A 17,437-nucleotide genomic window follows, 5' to 3' on the forward strand; every position below is an offset into this window, starting at 1 on the left:
TTTTCCATTTGTTGAATATGAGAGGGAGCAATTGGTTGGTTTGACTGAGAATTGAGTTCTCCAAGGAAATACAATTTTAAAATTACAACAATCAAATTGTCACGGGAAAGTAGTATGTTGATTAGATTTTGCCATAAGTTCCATGTGATGAGCCCTTTCAGAGAGACAAGGAATTCTGTATTCATAAGATTGGTCATAGGGCTGATGAGCCAGCTGCTAAGTCAGCTGCAGGTCAATGCTTGTACTAAGAAAAGAACAAAGTATTTACTGAAACTCCAGTTGTTAACAACTAAGTTCTGAACTGTCTGTGTCTGAACTGTCTGTGACTCCATATTTTTAAAGTAAAAACGTGAGAAGCAGGGCAAGGACAAAAAGTTTTCTCAGGTTTTTCTAATCCTAATTTAGGCAATTGCTAGCCAGGACCTTAGGGCCCTGTTGCTAAGATCGAAAACAGCTTAATTTAAGGAGAATCAAAAAGGATTTTTTACTCACCCGTTCTTGCAGCTGTAAATTGAAGTCAAGTTAAAAACAGAAAACAAAACTGACTGATAGACAAGTAATAAGGCAAAGAGATCTCACAGAAGTCTTTTGAGGGTTTCTCACCAACTTCGTAAGGTTGCCATAAAGTGTGAGATTTAAAATGGTTGAGGTCTTAAACTGTAGTGGTTAAAATAGTGGAAGATATAAATTGTGATTGATATAAGAGAGGGTGAGTAAGTTTGACCGCAGAAATATGTTTCACTACAGTGTCTTGGTTTTAAAATCAAATATAAGGTGGTTGCCAGGGAATATTCCCAATTATTCAAATACCCAAGTCAATTGGGTTTTATAGAGATTTTAATTAACAATACAATGAGCAATCAAAGAAAGAGAGTAAGAAAGGAATAAGTATGAAGGGCCTCAAAGCCAATATGGCCTAGACCTGAGTCTTAAAAGAGAAATCAGTCAGTTTTTTATAACTCACCATAAGATCTAAGTAAGGATTTCTAATGACACCAGGCCAGCAGCATCTCAGCTGCTTTCACCAGCTCCCTCCATCTGAATGTTTCAGAATGACTCTCCTCACAATGAGTCTCTCCAATCTGAATGTTTCAGAATGATTTCCCAGCTCTTCCCTGAGCTCTTATTTTTAAGGGCAAAATCTTCTCTGTCACCTCCCCTAAGTCCTTACATCTACCAATCACTGTAGATGTTTCCATAGGACCGCCCATTCTTAGTCCACACCTAAGAAGGTGTGGATTGTTAATTCACACCAGGAAAGATCTAAGTTTTCCAGTTCTTTGTTCCTTGTAAATTCACAAGTTGCTTGACCTTTATAGGTATTTAGCTTAAGAAAAGTATGGGTTTAAGTACTTTTCATTGTTCAGAAAAGAGTTTACAACTTTATCTTCCCCTAGGGCAGACCCAAGTAGGTAAAGTAGAATTCTCACATTCCTGCTTTAAGTAGAGTTCACTGCCCAAATGGGGGAATGGTCTTAATCCAATCTTATAAAGTAGGGTCTGGGAAATTTTAAGGTTCACACACTTCCCAGCTGTGTGACCCCGGGCCAGTCACTCAACCCCCATTGCCTAGCCCTTACCGCTCTTCTGCCTTGGAACCAATACAACAGTATTGATTCCAAGATGGAAGATGAGGGTTTAAAAAAAAGTCTTGGGTAAAGGAAGTATATCAGGTTTCTGGATAAGTTGGTGACCTATGGTAGAGTCACCCAAGGCCTACAACCAAGAAGGCTTCAGGTTTACTTGATGATCACAGACAGGTATAGTCTTTCTACAGATTGGCCTTTCTCACAGGAACGCAGATATATTTCAAACCGAAGCTCAGGAACACAAGAGGTAGAAGTAGGTGGAAATCCAGATGAAATCTCTATTCAGAGACTAGAAAGCTGGTCAGAGGCCTCAACTATAAGGTCAAATGGCTTCTCTCAGAAAGTCAGTTATTCTCCTGATAGGAAGTGATCCCTCCAAGTTGCAGAGAAACAGGAACTAAGCACACAGCTTCAGGCTTCAGGTCCTCCTCAAATTTCTTCCTAACATTCTGCCAGGAGCCAACCTGGTAGCAACCTCTATGTTTTGCAAACCTGCTTTCTTATTTCTCTATTTTAATAGTTCTCTCTCCTTGAAGAAGAAATTATTTCTCAGTCAGAAACTTCTAAATGTATCACAAGTTTTTGATGTTTTTTAATTCTAAACCATATTTTCCAACATGTTTCCTGCATGCTCATATATGGCCCAATTTTCTAGTATATCCCTCATTAAGGAATTGGAAGTGAAACCCTAAAATCTAAAATCTGTGATGCAACAAGCCAGTCTGTGGTTAGACTTATGTTAATCTAAGAAATTTGAACTTTATCCTATAAATCCATATCTTTCTGTCTTTTCATTGAGTTCAATCGCCATCAGTTCATTTGTCCTTGTTTTTTAGTAAAGCTTCTTTGGAAGGTTTCTGGCTTTGCTGTGAATAAATGAAGAAGGAAATGTCTTCAGCAAAATGTGAGAGGGTTCCACCCTCATTGGCCAGGTGTGGTCGTGGTAGTGACAAGTGTGCCTCTAGATTTCTAAAGCTGATCTAGCTGAGACACCTCATAGCACTACAGAAAAACATAGGGAAAAGATACTTGTGCTCCTTCTTGTAGCCTCGTGGTCATCTTTCTCCACGCCCCCCCTCAAATCTCCTCAAATACTTCATTCTTGGTTGTTCTTGCAGGTGGTCCGGACGAGTTCACCTTCAGCAGAGGAAAGCACAATCAAGCATTTGCTAGAAGATACTTTGTCTCTGGCACGGCAAGACCTGGAGTCTCTGACTGGTGTGCCAACAGCCAGTCCCAGTGGGAGTGCAGGTGCTCTGGCAACCGACCAGACCCAGGCACTGCTGGAGCAGTATTCTCAGCTTCTGCTCCAGGCTGTGCAAAGACGAATGCAAGGGAGGCTCTAAGCCCCAGAGGATCTGGCCAAAAATAAACTTTGCTCCTCTTTCTCCATGGTTCTCATTTGTGTCCATCGTTCTCATTTGAAAAGTGAGGAAAAAAACTTCAAACGTAAGGGGAGTCCCATGCCTGATCCCATTTTTTTCAACTCGGTGCTCCCCAGTCCTATTAATTTATTTTCCCAACCTTTACCCATCCTTGACTTCTGCTTTCAGAGTGCTTCTAGATGCTTGTATCTCGAGCAGATCTGAAGACTGGCCAAAGTTTTCTTGGTGCTGCAGGAAGCTATGGGGATTTGGGAAGCAGCTCTTCCCACTGAGTTTGGGGAACAGGGTTGGGGCCTTAGCCCCTGCTTTCTTTGAAGCCATTTGAATCACTGCAGGGATCGGCTCCTTGGGTTGGAGCAAATACAGGGTATTCAGTGGGGGAAGGCACTCAGCAAGGGGGTGGGGTGGGGGCCAGGGGTGCCCCAATCAATGGCAGGAAGTCTTGCCCTCTTCCTGCTTGCCCTGAAACTAGCTGGGGTTCTCCAATGCATGAGTAGAAAATCCTAGTGTCTGCCATGATCAGCAAAGGTGTCCCTCTGAAGTTCAGAAAGACACAGTCTTCTGAACCTTATTATTTGGTACTCTTCACCCTTAGGGGACTAGAAAGGCTAGGTCAGGGACACATCCCCTTTATTCATCTGTTCCCTTCCAAAGTGGCTCTGTAACCTTGTCTACCTTCCCTTCCAGGAAGTATTCTTTTTCCACTCTTCCCTTCTAGACAGAGTATGTGAGGCCAGCTCTGTGAGGCATTACTGCAGGTCAGAAAGGTCTCCAGACTGAAGTACCCCAGAGCTCTGGGCTCCTCCATCATCTTTTCCCCTCCATTCCATTTTCCTTCTTTTCTTTTCTTTTCTTTTTTTTTTGAAAGACTGTAGAACCTTCAGCAGAGCAAAGTAGAATTGTCCAATCTGTAGACAATACCTTCTCTTCCATGGGGCAAGAACTGGAGTCTCTGACTGGTGTGCTGACAGCCAGTCCCAGTGGGAGTCCAAGTGCTCTGGGAACGGAACAGACACAAGCACTGTTGGAGCAATACTCTGAGCTTCTGCTCCAGGCTGTGGAAAGACGAATGGAAAGGAGGCTCTAAGCCCCAGAGTTTCTGGCCAAAAGGAAATGTTCCAATGTCCATCCTTCCATGTACCTATATAGGTCAAAAACTTCAAACGTAAGGGGAGTCCCATGCCTGATCCCATTTTTTTCAACTCAGTGCTCCCCAGTCCTATTAATTTATTTTCCCAACTTTTACCCCCATCCTTGACTTCTGCTTTCAGAGTGCTTCTAGATGCTTGTATCTCGAGCAGATCTGAAGACTGGCCAAAGTTTTCTTGGTGCTGCAGGAAGCTATGGGGATTTGGGAAGCAGCTCTTCCCACTGAGTTTGGGGAACAGGGTTGGGGCCTTAGCCCCTGCTTTCTTTGAAGCCATTTGAATCACTGCAGGGATCGGCTCCTTGGGTTGGAGCAAATACAGGGTATTCAGTGGGGGAAGGCACTTAGTGGGGTGGGGGCTGGGGATGCCCCAACCAATGGCAGGAAGTCTTGCCCTCTTCCTGCTTGCCCTGAAACTAGCTGGGGTTCTCCAATGCATGAGTAGAAAATCCTAGTGTCTGCCATGATCAGCAAAGGTGTCCCTCTGAAGTTCAGAAAGACACAGTCTTCTGAACCTTATTTATGGCCCTGCTCACCCTTAGGGGACTAGAAAGGCTAGGTCAGGGACACACATCCCCTTTATTCATCTGTTCCCTTCCAAAGTGGCTCCCTCCCAGGAAGTATTCTTTTTCCACTCTTCCCTTCTAGCCAGAGTATGTGCGGCCAGCTCTGTGAGGCATTACTGCAGGTCAGAAAGGTCTCCAGACTGGAGAACCCCAGAGTTCTGGGCTCCTCCATCATCTTTTCCCCTCCATTTTCCTTCTTTTCTTCGTTTTTCTTGAACTCTAGTCTGTAGAAGCCAAGCAATTCTTTTTGCTAAGTCTGTGGGGCTGGGGATTCCCATTTGCCTTCGTTTGAAGGGCAGTTCTAAGGTGCTAGCCCTATCCTAACTGAGCCCATCCTCCTTCAAGGATTTCAGAAGCAGACACAACAGGCTGTGTGATCCCCCTCCTCATTCCTTCACCTGTGGCTCTAACCCTTGCACTCCTTGGATTGCCCCATACACAGTTTTTTCAGTGAAGGAGACACGTGAAAGGGTGCCGGATCAGAACTTGGCGTGATGTATTTGACAAAATCATTGTTGTGGCTCGAGCCACAGATTGGCTTCCTTGAACCCCCCCAGGACAACAGGAGATCTGACTTAAAGCCATATTGTCTGGAAAGCAGGCCTTCTTCAGAATAGTGTTGTGTAGCAATCATACTGGGTCCTTAGCCTATTGTGATGTGGAGGGAACAGAGGCTTAGGTAGCTATGAATTTAGCCAGTGGCTGGCTCAGAGACGTTTGGGGAAGAAGAAGGGTGGAACAGGGAAGTGATTTGGGGTAGAGAGGTTATAAATAGTAGTGTAGGGGACTGAGTTTTCAAGGGGACAGTTTTGAGTGGAGGGAGGGACATTAGTAGAAGGACAGGCATGTCAAAAGGAGATCCCAGTAGTAAGGCCATTTCCCGTGAGAGTTGTGGGTTCTGGACATTTGTCTCTGGGTCCCAGAGTGCTGCTGGCTTCATGAGGAGATAAGCGCCTCCATGGAGGGGATGCTTCCTCTTGGCAGCGGGAGACCCCGCAGTTCTGCTCAACCGAAGCAGAAGGCTTGGCCCTCATTTGAGGCTTGGCTAACTTTGATTCCTTCCGGCACCTTTTCCCCACCACTCCTCTCCCCACGTTCCTGAACACTGACATGGACAGGAGCCACCTGGATAAAAAACCTTGTGGCATGGGTGGGACAGCTCCAAGAGAGCCCAAAGCTGGGAAGGGTGGCCATGAAGCAGAGTGGAGGAGGCCATTCCAGAAATCACTGCAAACCCAAACCCCAAGGGCTGAAGCCTTACCCCACCCCACCGCCACCCCCACCCCCAGCTGAGGCCAGCCTGGGTCCAATGCTGCAGTTTCATCCAGATTGTGAACCTCCAGTTGCCTCTTTAGGCGGCCCTCTCTGGACTTCTCCATGTTCATTGGCGTGGCCCCGCTCCCGACAGGAGGGGCTCATCGCTACCAAAGGGCTGTTGTCAGCAGCCCCAACTGCCCTGGGCCGGGCCCCTCCGCATGCCCGAGGTCTGGCACTCCCCCTTATCCGTTGCCATTTTGGACACTCCTTATTTATAACTTTTATACTCTGGTCCCCGGCCTCGCTCTGATTTCCCTTCCCCGTGCTTGCCTGCGGGGCTGGGGTCCTTTTTAACGTTTCCGTTTGTATAAGTGTCGAACCAGTCAATAAAATACGACCACTTTGGTACGGACCGAGGAGTTTGTGCTGGATGGTGTGAGCCACTTATGTCTGGGGGAGGGTGGGGAGGGTTTCGAGCATTCTCCTGAGGGCGGGGCCTCACCGGGACTGGGAGGGGCTCGCACCGACTGGCCTGGAGATGGCGGAGGCGGCGTTGCAGGCTGTGCGAAGGCAACTCTTAGAATTCCCAGCTACTGCGGGAGGTCAGTGGGGTTTTACTACGAGGCTACGGCGGCCTTCTTTGGCCCTGCCAAAGTCAACACCAAATGCGGGTGAAGCGCAGGGCACGCCGGGATTAGTATTCCTTTTGCCCGGAACTCACCCCCTCTAGGCTGCGGAGCGACTGCCTCTTAGGGTGTAGGCGCAATGCGTACTGGGAATCGTAAGTAGCCCTTTGTATTAGAGCAAAGAACACTGAGGATCTGAAGAAGGTGGGAGCTGTGCATTGCGGGAGAGCGGTGGGGCTCGGGGAGTGTGAGGGAAGCGGGGCATTTTCCTTGTTTCCTTAAGTCCCGCCCACTGGTCGGTCTACTCTGGGAAGATGGGTTGGGAACTCCTCCCTGTCTTCATGGAGTTTACTATTTAGAAATCTCTTCTCTGGGAATCGTGCCCAGTCCCCCAGCAGTTTCCAGGCCTTTCAGATAAGCTCAGGCCTCCGCCAGGACACGAAAAGGGCAGTCGGTGCTTCTTGACGGGCAGGATGACCCCGAGGGAGGGATGGAGGGAGAGAAGGGATCACCAGCAAGGACGTTAGGCTGCTATGCTGTGCCGTAGGGCCTGGCACAGGGGGCGCTAACTAACCTGAAAGCCTTTTTGAAAAGTTTGTGTGATAGGAAGAGGCCTGTCTGGGTCGGAAGGGAGCCCTGCCCCGGAAGCAGTCTCCTGACTCGAGGCCCTTCTGATGCTGAGACGCCATGATTTTTTCAAAGAAAAAGCCCCCTTCTCCTGCCCTGCCACCCTCAGAAGGCTGTCAGGTCCTTGAAGATAGGCCGTTTCCCTTTTGTCTCGGTGCGTGGCCATCTCATTCAGTCGCTTCTGAGGCGCCCGACTCTCTGGGACCCCATTTGGGGTTTTCTTGTTAAAGACACCGGAGTGGTTTGCCATTTCCTTCTGCAGCTTCTTGTATCGATGAGGAGATGATGGCAAAGAGGGTGGGTGAAGTGACTTGCTTGAGGTGACACGGCTAGAAAGTGTCTGAGGCTGGATGGGAACGCGGGTCTTCGTGACTCCTGGCCCGGCGATCTCTCTGCTGCACTATTTTGCTGCCTCGCAAGGGGCAATTAGTAGAATGTACCGGATGGGAGGCCGAAGTTGGGGCTCACTTGCGATCCCACTTAGATGGTGCTGCGGTTGTATTTCTGATGCGCCTCCCGCGAGCTCCCTCCCTACCAACGCTCCCGGAAGGGGAGGTGTCTGTCTCCGTCCTCTGGGCGTTCCGTGAGCACGTGCATGAGGCGTGAGCCCGTGACTGCGGGAGACACTGGGGCCAGGATTGGAGGGTGCAGCCTGAGCGGCCAGCGGGACCCGGGAGGGCCTCCGGAGCCTGCCCATGGCCTCTGTGTTTGGCAGTGCACAAGGACCACTACGAGAACCTGTACTGCGTGATAGCCGGGGAGAAGCACTTCCTCCTGCACCCACCCAGCGACCGGCCTTTCATCCCCTACGGTACGGTACGGGACGGGCTCCCAGGAGGAGGGCGGCAGCCCCAAGCCGGCCAGCGCAGTGACCTACCCGCCGTCCTGGGAGAAGGCATGGGGAGCCTCGCCCCACTGGGGGGTGACCCAGCACCTTCCCCTGACCCCCTTTCCTTCTGGCCGCAGAGCTGTATACCCCAGCCACCTACCACATGGCGCAGGACGGCTCCTTCAGGATCTCGGATGAGGAAGCGTCGGAGAAGGTGCCCCACCTGCAGGCAGTCCCCGTGCAGGCCCTGGTGGGGCTTATGTGTGCGCGTGTGTGCAGAAAGCAAACGCAGACACACACACAGATAGACACACAGACACACACACAGATAGACACACAGACACACACAGATATACACACAGATAGACATATACACAGAGACACACAGATATACACACAGATACACACACAGATACACACAGATACACACAGACACACACAGATATACACACAGATACACACACAGATATACACAGAGACACACAGATATACACACAGATATACACACAGATACACAGACATACAGATATAAACACAGATACACAAAAACAGACACATACACAGATATACACACAGACAGATAGACACACACAGATATACACACAGACAGATAGACACACAGACACACAGATATACACACAGATACAGACACACAGAGATATACACACAGATACACACACAGATATACACAGAGACACACAGAGATATACACACAGATACACACACAGATATACACACAGATACACACAGACAGATAGACACACAGACACACACACAGATAGACACAGACTGATATACACAGAGACACACAGATATACACACAGATACACAGACACACAGAGATATACACACAGATACACAGACATACAGATATAAACACAGATACACAAAAACAGACACATACACAGATATACACACAGACAGATAGACACACACAGATATACACACAGACAGATAGACACACAGACACACAGATATACACACAGATACAGACACACAGAGATATACACACAGATAAACACACAGATATACACACAGATACACACACAGATATACACAGAGACACACAGAGATATACACACAGATACACACACAGATATACACACAGATACACACAGACAGATAGACACACAGACACACACACAGATAGACACACAGATACACACAGACTGATATACACAGAGACACACAGATATACACACAGATACACAGACACACAGAGATATACACACAGATACACAGACATACAGATATAAACACAGATACACAAAAACAGACACATACACAGATATACACACAGACACACACACAGATAGACACACACAGACAGATAGACACACAGACACACAGATATACACACAGATACAGACACACAGAGATATACACACAGATACACACACAGATATACACACAGACACACACACAGATAAACACACAGACATACACACAGATGGACACACAGACACACACAGATATACACACAGATACACACACAGATATACACAGAGACACACAGATACACACAGACACACAGATACACACAGACAGATATACACAGAGACACACAGATATACACACAGATACACACACAGATACACACAGATAGACACACAGATACACACAGACTGATATACACAGAGACACACAGATATACACACAGATACACAGACACACAGAGATATACACACAGATACACAGACATACAGATATAAACACAGATACACAAAAACAGACACATACACAGATATACACACAGACACACACACAGATAGACACACACAGATATACACACAGACAGACACAGACACACAGATATACACACAGATACCGACACACAGAGATACACACACAGATACACACACAGATATACACACAGACACACACACAGATAGACACACAGACATACACACAGATGGACACACAGACACACACAGATATACACAGAGACACACAGATACACACAGACAGATATACACAGAGACACACAGATATACACAGATACACACACAGATATACACACAGATACACACAGACAGATAGACACACAGACACACACACAGATAGACACACAGATACACACAGACTGATATACACAGAGACACACAGATATACACACAGATACACAAACACCCAGAGATATACACACAGATACACACACAGACATACAGATATAAACACAGATACACAAAAACAGACACACACACAGATATACACATAGACACACAGACATACACACAGATAGACACACAGACACACACACAGATAGACACACAGATACACACAGACAGATATACACAGAGACACACAGATATACACACAGATACACAGACACACAGAGATATACACACAGATACACAGACATACAGATATAAACACAGTTACACAATAACAGACACATACACAGATAGACACACAGACAGATATACACAGATAGACACCAGACAGATATACACACAGATACACACACAGACATACAGATATAAACACAGATACACAAAAACAGACACACGCAGATATACACACAGACAACACAGACAGATAGACACACAGATACACACAGACAGATAGACACACAGACACACACACAGATAGACACAGAAACACACAGATATACACACAGATACACAGACACACAGATATACACACAGACATACAGATATAAACACAGATACACAAAAACAGACACATACACAGATAGACACCAGACAGACACACAGACAGATATACACACAGATACACACACAGACATACAGATATAAACACAGATACACAAAAACAGACACATACACAGATATACACACAGACACACAGACACATATACACACAGATACACAGATACACACAGACACATATATACACAGACACACACAGATATACACCCAGACACACACAGATATAGGCACACACACAGACTCATACAGATATACACAGATACACACACACAGACACACAGATATACACAGACACACAGACATACACAGATACACACACAGATATACACACAGACACACTCAGACATACATACAGATACACACAGATACACACAGATACACACAGATACACACACACAGACACACACACAGATTTAGGCACACACACACACCCACTCTCCTTGATCCCTAGGGGAAGGCAGGGAAAACCCTGTCCTGGAGAACTTGCTTGCCGTGCCCCCTTCCCCTCTGCTGCCCCGCTGTGCCCCATGCCCATCCTCTGCCCTGCTGTGCCCCCTGTCCATCCCCTGGCCAAGTGGGCCAAGAGCATGCTGGGAGTCGGGTGGGATGGGCCTGCGTCTGGCCTCTGCTGGCTGTCGTGTGTAAATGGCTGCTCCCGCAGGTCCCCTGGATCCCCCTGGACCCCTTGGCCCCAGACCTGGTCCGCTATCCCCGCTACGAGCAGGCCCGGCCGCTGCGCTGCAGGGTGCAGGCGGGGGAGATGCTCTACCTGCCGGCTCTCTGGTTTCACCACGTCCGTCAGTCTCACGGCTGTGTCGCCGGTGAGGAGGGAGGACGGGGAGGGCTGAGGGTGGCCCAGGCCTGGGCCTGGATGGGGGGGAGAGGCTAATGGCCAGATCCTCTTTCCTTCCCAGTGAATTTCTGGTACGACATGGAATATGACCTCAAGTACAGCTACTACCAGCTTCTGGACTCCCTCTCGCAGGCCGCAGGCGTCGGCTAGGGAAGGCCTTGTGGGAGCTGCCTTCCCAGGTCTCTGGACGCCCGTCCAGAAACATGCTCACTTCTAGAGAAGCCCTGGGCTGCGAGGCTTTTTCCTGGGGAGAAGCCGGCTGTGGTGAGGGATCCGTTTGGGACAGTTTTGCCAGACAGGCTGGTCTCTGAAGCGAAGGGTGAGCCGTGGCTGATGTGCCCCCCCCCTTCCCCCCGCCACCCCTGGGGTAGAACTCTGGAGGAGGGGGTCTGGATGGGGCTGGGGGGAGGGGGGTTTTGGGGGGGGGGATCCCTCTGGTGTGTAAGAACCTTCCTGCCTGTATGGCAGTCACTCTAGCCCTTTCCTTGGCCGAGTGCCTACAAATCCATGATTCGCCCTGATGTCCTCGGCTTTCCTTCTTCCCAGAGCAGCAGCCCGCCGCTCTATGGGGCACTCACACCTTGGAGCCTCTGTGGGGAGCCGGGAGGGTTTGGTACAAGGACGGGGGAGGGGCAGCTTTCACAGAAGGAGGATCCCTGGTGTAATAATTAAAAGAGTGGGAGCCATAAACTATGGCAGTTAAAAGAGTTGATGCCATAAACTGTAAGAGTTAAAATGGTGGAAGATATAAATTGTAGTAGATATGAGAGTGGGTGAGTAAATTGTGCCCTCTGGAAATATGTTTTCACTACAGTGTTTTGTTTTTAAATCAAATATACGGTGGTCGCCAGGGAAATATTCCCAATTATGAATATACCCAAGTCAACTGGGTTTATAGAGAGTTTTAATTAATAATACAATGAGGAATCAAAGAGAGAGAGAGAGAGAAAAAGGAAATAAATGTGAAAAGAATAGGCCGGCCCAGGCAGCACTGGCCAACCCAGGCTTAAGCCCCAAAACAAAAGATCAGTCAGTCCTAATCACTCACCAGAAGATCTGTTCAAGCGAGGATTCAGGGGGACAGAGTCTCCCCAGAGGTTGTTCCAGCCAGAGTCAGCCTCCCTTGAAAGACCTCCTTAGAGATTGTCTCTCAAGAGCCTGTATATCTCAAGAGATTTTTTCAACAGTCTGTCCTTTTTCTTATAGAGGGGGTTTTCTCCTATGTTACCTCCCCTAAGTTCTTCCATCTACCAATCACGGTAGACGTTTTCCAAAGGACAGCCCATTCTGAATCCACACCTGAGTAGACTAATCCTTTTAGTACTCCACACCTGAGTAGGTTAGAATCTCTGTGTAAGTGTTTTCCTCTTTGCTCCTTTTAAGTTCACAAGTTGCCTGACCTTTATAGGTACTTAGCACCCCTTTGTAATAATTCTAAAAATAGGCATGGCTTAAGTATGGGTTTAAGTACTTTTCATTGTTCTGCAAGGAGTTTTCTTCCCTAAAGCAGTCTTAAGTAGGGATGGAGTCCCATTTCTGATCTTAAGTAGAGTTCTCACATTTTAGATCCAAGTAGCTTCATTGTTTAAAATGGGGAATGGTCTTAACCAAATGTTCTAAGGTAGAGTCTGAGAATCTTTTAACATTCACAAGTCTGAGAAATTTCAAGATTCACACTGGGCCCTCGGGCTCAGCCTGGGCCTCACATCTCCCCTGGCCTCTGGGGGCATCCCCAAGCCTTCCTCCAGGAGGACAGGATGGAGGGTAAAACGTAGTGAGTATGTTCAGAGTAAGATGAAAATAAGAGCACAGAATCTCCAAACAGGCATGTTCACACAGGACTTCAGAGTGCCTGAGAGAATCAGCCCTTTGATAGCCCCAGAGTGCCAGGCTCTGTGCTGAGTGCTTTATTTTATTTTATTTCATCCTATTTTATTTTTTAAGCCCTTACCTTCCGTCTTGGAATCAGTCCTGGGTATTGGCTCCAAGGCAGAGGAGCAGTAAGGGCTAGGCAATGGGGGTTAAGTGGCTTGCCCAGGGTCACACAGCTGGGAAGTGTCTGAGGCCAGGTTTGAACCCAGGACCTCCCCTCTCTAGGCCTGGCTCTCCATCCACTGAGCTCTATAAAAAATAGACTCGAATACAGGACTACAATCCCCACGAGCCTTTGCTCCACTTCCCCAGAATGCCTTGTAATCTCATCTGGGCCGAGATCAAGAAGGTATTTAAGCTGATTCAAAGGCTTTTGAGGCTCTCTCTCTCTTGGCTCCTTTTGGACTTCCATTTTGGAGCAGGCTCGTCTCTTGCGTGATGTGAGGTTATTTTGTCTAGGCCTCTGGCCTAGGCACATGTTTCTTGTATATTCTTTAATCTTTAGCTTTTAATAAACCTCTAAAAAATATAATACTCCTTTCAGAGAGAAACTAATTTCTACCTGCCTCAGTCTCCCCGTCTCCCCTAAATTTTAATCTTTACAGTTTGGAGACCTAATGGAAAAAAAAAAAACTCAATCTTCTGAATTCTTTTCCGATCTTTAGTTCAACTTTTAATAGCTAGTACCTTGAAAAAAAATTTTTTTTGAGCCATATCTCTCTGGCCAAGGTTTTCTACCCTCGCAAAGCTGCTACAGGCTCCAGACCTGCTGCCCACCCCACCTGGCTCCACCCCGCCACTTCCTGCTTGCAGCCCTGATCATCCTCACCTGGTACCTGGTCCCGGCCTTGCCCACCCCTGCAGCTGCCCCTGCTCCTGGCCTCTCACCGGCCCGCTGCCTGCCTATTTCTGGGCCCCAGACCCTCGAGCACAACCCCAGTTGGTTCATCACCCAGATCCTTGGAGCAGATCGCTCAGGACTCATTGTGACCAGCTGGTAACAGTATTGGCCACGTGGGTGGAGGGGAGAGTGGAGACGGAAAGGAGACCGGGAAATTTTCCCTTAGGCTAAGCCTCCATGTGGATGGGGGTATTGACCACAGGGGTATCAGAGAGGGGAAAGAGAGAAAAGACTAGAGAGAAGAAACAGATCTTTTCAAACAGAAACCTAAAAAGCAATGGGTTTAAAAGGATTTTTGACTCTTCTGGCAATTTCATTGATTTTACCTGCCTGTCTGGGAGCAGACTCAGCCCGAAGATTCAACTTTACCTCTGGGGAAGAAAATGGGTGGCCCAGCGAACTGGAAGCCAGGCCCAGAGATGGGAGGTCTCTAGTTAAAATCTGGCCTCAGATGCTTCCCAGTTATGGGGCCCTGGACGGATCCCTTGAATCCCATAGCCTAGCCTTTACTACTCTACCTTCGGACAATAGACATTTAAATGGATAATTAAAAACAAACAAACAAACAAAAAAAAACCCCAAGGAACTTTGAAGAGACTAAAGGCTATATTCTAAGGCATTTCAGACTCCAATGGTTTATTACAAAATCTCTGTATTCTATTGCATTTTTTGTTTAAGGTTTAACTTTGTGATTTTAAGTTCATATATTACTGGATTCAATATTATTCTGTGAACTGAAGGTTGATTGAATTTATTTTGAATGTACTGAGTTTTAAAATTCTGTTGTTTTTCCCCTATAACTGTGTTGATATCTACATATTTGTACTACTGTATTTATAAAGATGAAAAAATTGCTAACCTTGTTCAATTCATTTGCTTTGTACTCACAGTGATCATGGCCAGATACAAAGAGGAAATGGATTTCATTTTTTGGTGAGAAAGCCTTGTATTTTATATTTTCTTAACTGACACAGAGTGTCAATGGTTATAAGCTATATTTTTGAATTTTTTAAAGCTCTTTTATTATTATATTTTTCTTGCATGTGCAATATACTTTTTCAGTTTTTTTTATTATTTTTTCTCTCCTTTTTATATTTGAAGCACATGTCACCAGTATTAAGATTTTCTTTAACCTTTTGATTCTTAAGTTTAAGATACATTTGCTAATACATGCCCTAAAAGGCTTGTGACTATAAAAATGATGCCACTAATTATTTAAATAAATTATGGGACTTTGCTTAATGATTCTGTCTGATTCCAGGACAAGAGATACACACAAGAGCCATTTCATAGGGCCAAAGAAAGGCCAATCTAGGATGGATTGATGCACTTCTAGGCCAATACAAAGGTCTTGAACCTAGTGTGAAGACTCGAGGTTACTATGTTTAACATGTGTTAAGACATAGGCTTTCCTTGTATCCACACTCACCCTGAAGATATCTCCGAAACCTTGGCTCCTATAATCTGGTCCCCTTTTCTGCCTCTCATAGTGTGGTACCTTTCTGTAGTCCTGGCACTGATTGGGTAAATGCATCATTTCTTAGATCATTTTGATTGGGCCCTGATTGAAGGACCTGTTATAGATTTATTTTTCTTCTACTTGGAATTTTTACACATAAGACTTTGATAGTCTATATTTTCATCCAGAAATTTTTCTTTTGGATTTTCTGATGTCTTTTTAATATCTCTTGCCAATTGATTCATATACCTCATACCTCAGCCATGCATCCCTAACTGATTCTGAATCTTTCAATTACCCACAACACGGGGGAATGTAAAAAAAAAAATCATTTAAATTGCATAGTTTAAATTCCTTTTGAGAAGAATTTTAGGTAAAGAAGATGCTACCTTTCTGAATCCAGAACTGAACTGTTGGAGAAGCCACCATGAAGAAGCCTCCAGACCACAAGTTGCACAAAATTGAACTTTGGGTGTGGTTGATTGAACATTTATTTGTATGTATACTTTTATGCCAAAGGGGACTGCCCCCTAATGGCTTTTTGTCAATGTGTTCAGCAATTATTGGTTTTATTCTTTTTTCTCTTATCCTCAAATTATTGTAATCTTTTAAGTTTATTATGTTTTTATGATCCTTTTGGGGGAAAATTAATTTTTCCAAAAATGATCATATGGGGAATGTAAAAAATAGACTCGAATACAGGACTACAATCCCCACGAGCCTTTGCTCCACTTCCCCAGAATGCCTTGTAATCTCATCTGGGCCGAGATCAAGAAGGTATTTAAGCTGATTCAAAGGCTTTTGAGGCTCTCTCTCTCTTGGCTCTTTTTGGACTTCCATTTTGGAGCAGGCTCGTCTCTTGCGTGATGTGAGGTTATTTTGTCTAGGCCTCTGGCCTAGGCACATGTTTCTTACTTGTATATTCTTTAATCTTTAGCCTTTAATAAACCTCTAAAAAATATAATACTCCTTGCAGAGAGAAACTAATTTCTACCTGCCTCAGTCTCCCCATCTCCCCATAATTTTAACTGTTACAGCTCCCCAGCTGCCCCCTGTGCAGAGTGCTTTAGAATTGCTATCTCATTTGGTCCTCCTAAACACCCTGGGAGCCAGCTATTAATATTTTTCTCTATGATATTTTTGGTTCAGGAAATGGAGGCAATCAGTGGTTAAATGACTTGTCCAGGGGCATACAGCTAGTGACTAAAGCCAGATGTGACCTCAGTTCTTCCTGATTCTGGGTGGCTGCCCATGCAGTGGCGAGGAGGCCGCCTCGATCTAACTCTACTTTTCAGCCAGGCCCCTCCCTGGGGGGGTTCCATGAGAGCAAACAGAACAAAGCTAGTCTCTCTTCCACAGTAAGACGTGCCTTACAGAAATAGGTTCCCAGGCCCGTCACCGACGCTGCAAAGGGCGTCCTAGCTAGCCTGCTGTTTAATAAGCCCTTCTCGGAGGCAGCCGTGCGGCGACTTTTCTTCGGCTTCTCGCGGCTCCTCCGCGGCTCTGAGGGCATCCCTGCTCTGTTCTGGGGGTCTCACGACTAATAACCAACTAGTAGTAGTGAATCAAAGAGGAGCCCTGCTGCCCGGGGCGCGACGATCCAGGCAGAAGCTCCGGACACATGGCTGTGGAAGCCAGGGTTTGATACCGAATG

The 17,437-nt window shown here is 46.4% G+C and overlaps 2 protein-coding genes across 5 annotated transcripts in view; both read left to right on the top strand.

Annotated features, from left to right (window-relative positions):
* Positions 1 to 2,985, top strand: part of LOC100027821 (mitogen-activated protein kinase-binding protein 1) — a 34,878-nt gene extending 31,893 nt beyond the window's left edge. Inside the window, exon 31 of the mRNA XM_056815982.1 lies at positions 2,708 to 2,985. Coding sequence (XP_056671960.1) covers positions 2,708 to 2,935 — 228 coding nt within the window. The 3' untranslated portion in view covers positions 2,936 to 2,985. The remainder of the gene's footprint in view (positions 1 to 2,707) is intronic.
* A 3,458-nt stretch (positions 2,986 to 6,443) lies between these two features.
* On the top strand, positions 6,444 to 16,747 carry LOC130456284 (bifunctional peptidase and (3S)-lysyl hydroxylase JMJD7-like). 4 transcript variants are annotated; one of them, XM_056810320.1, is made up of 5 exons: positions 6,444 to 6,546; positions 7,913 to 8,008; positions 8,164 to 8,276; positions 11,360 to 11,519; positions 11,613 to 16,747. In XM_056810320.1, exons 1-5 carry the CDS (start codon positions 6,483 to 6,485, stop codon positions 11,699 to 11,701), a joined length of 522 nt encoding a protein of 173 aa, XP_056666298.1. In that variant the 5' UTR covers positions 6,444 to 6,482; the 3' UTR covers positions 11,702 to 16,747. The 4 variants fall into 4 exon arrangements, with proteins under 4 accessions (XP_056666298.1, XP_056666299.1, XP_056666300.1 ...); XM_056810321.1 differs by having other exon boundaries at positions 6,448 to 6,546; positions 8,164 to 8,240; XM_056810322.1 differs by having other exon boundaries at positions 6,453 to 6,725.
* The last annotated feature ends 690 nt before the right edge of the window (positions 16,748 to 17,437 follow it).

The sequence above is a fragment of the Monodelphis domestica genome, chromosome 1, assembly GCF_027887165.1.
Source record: "Monodelphis domestica isolate mMonDom1 chromosome 1, mMonDom1.pri, whole genome shotgun sequence".
In the NCBI taxonomy this organism is placed as follows: Eukaryota; Metazoa; Chordata; class Mammalia; order Didelphimorphia; family Didelphidae; genus Monodelphis; species Monodelphis domestica.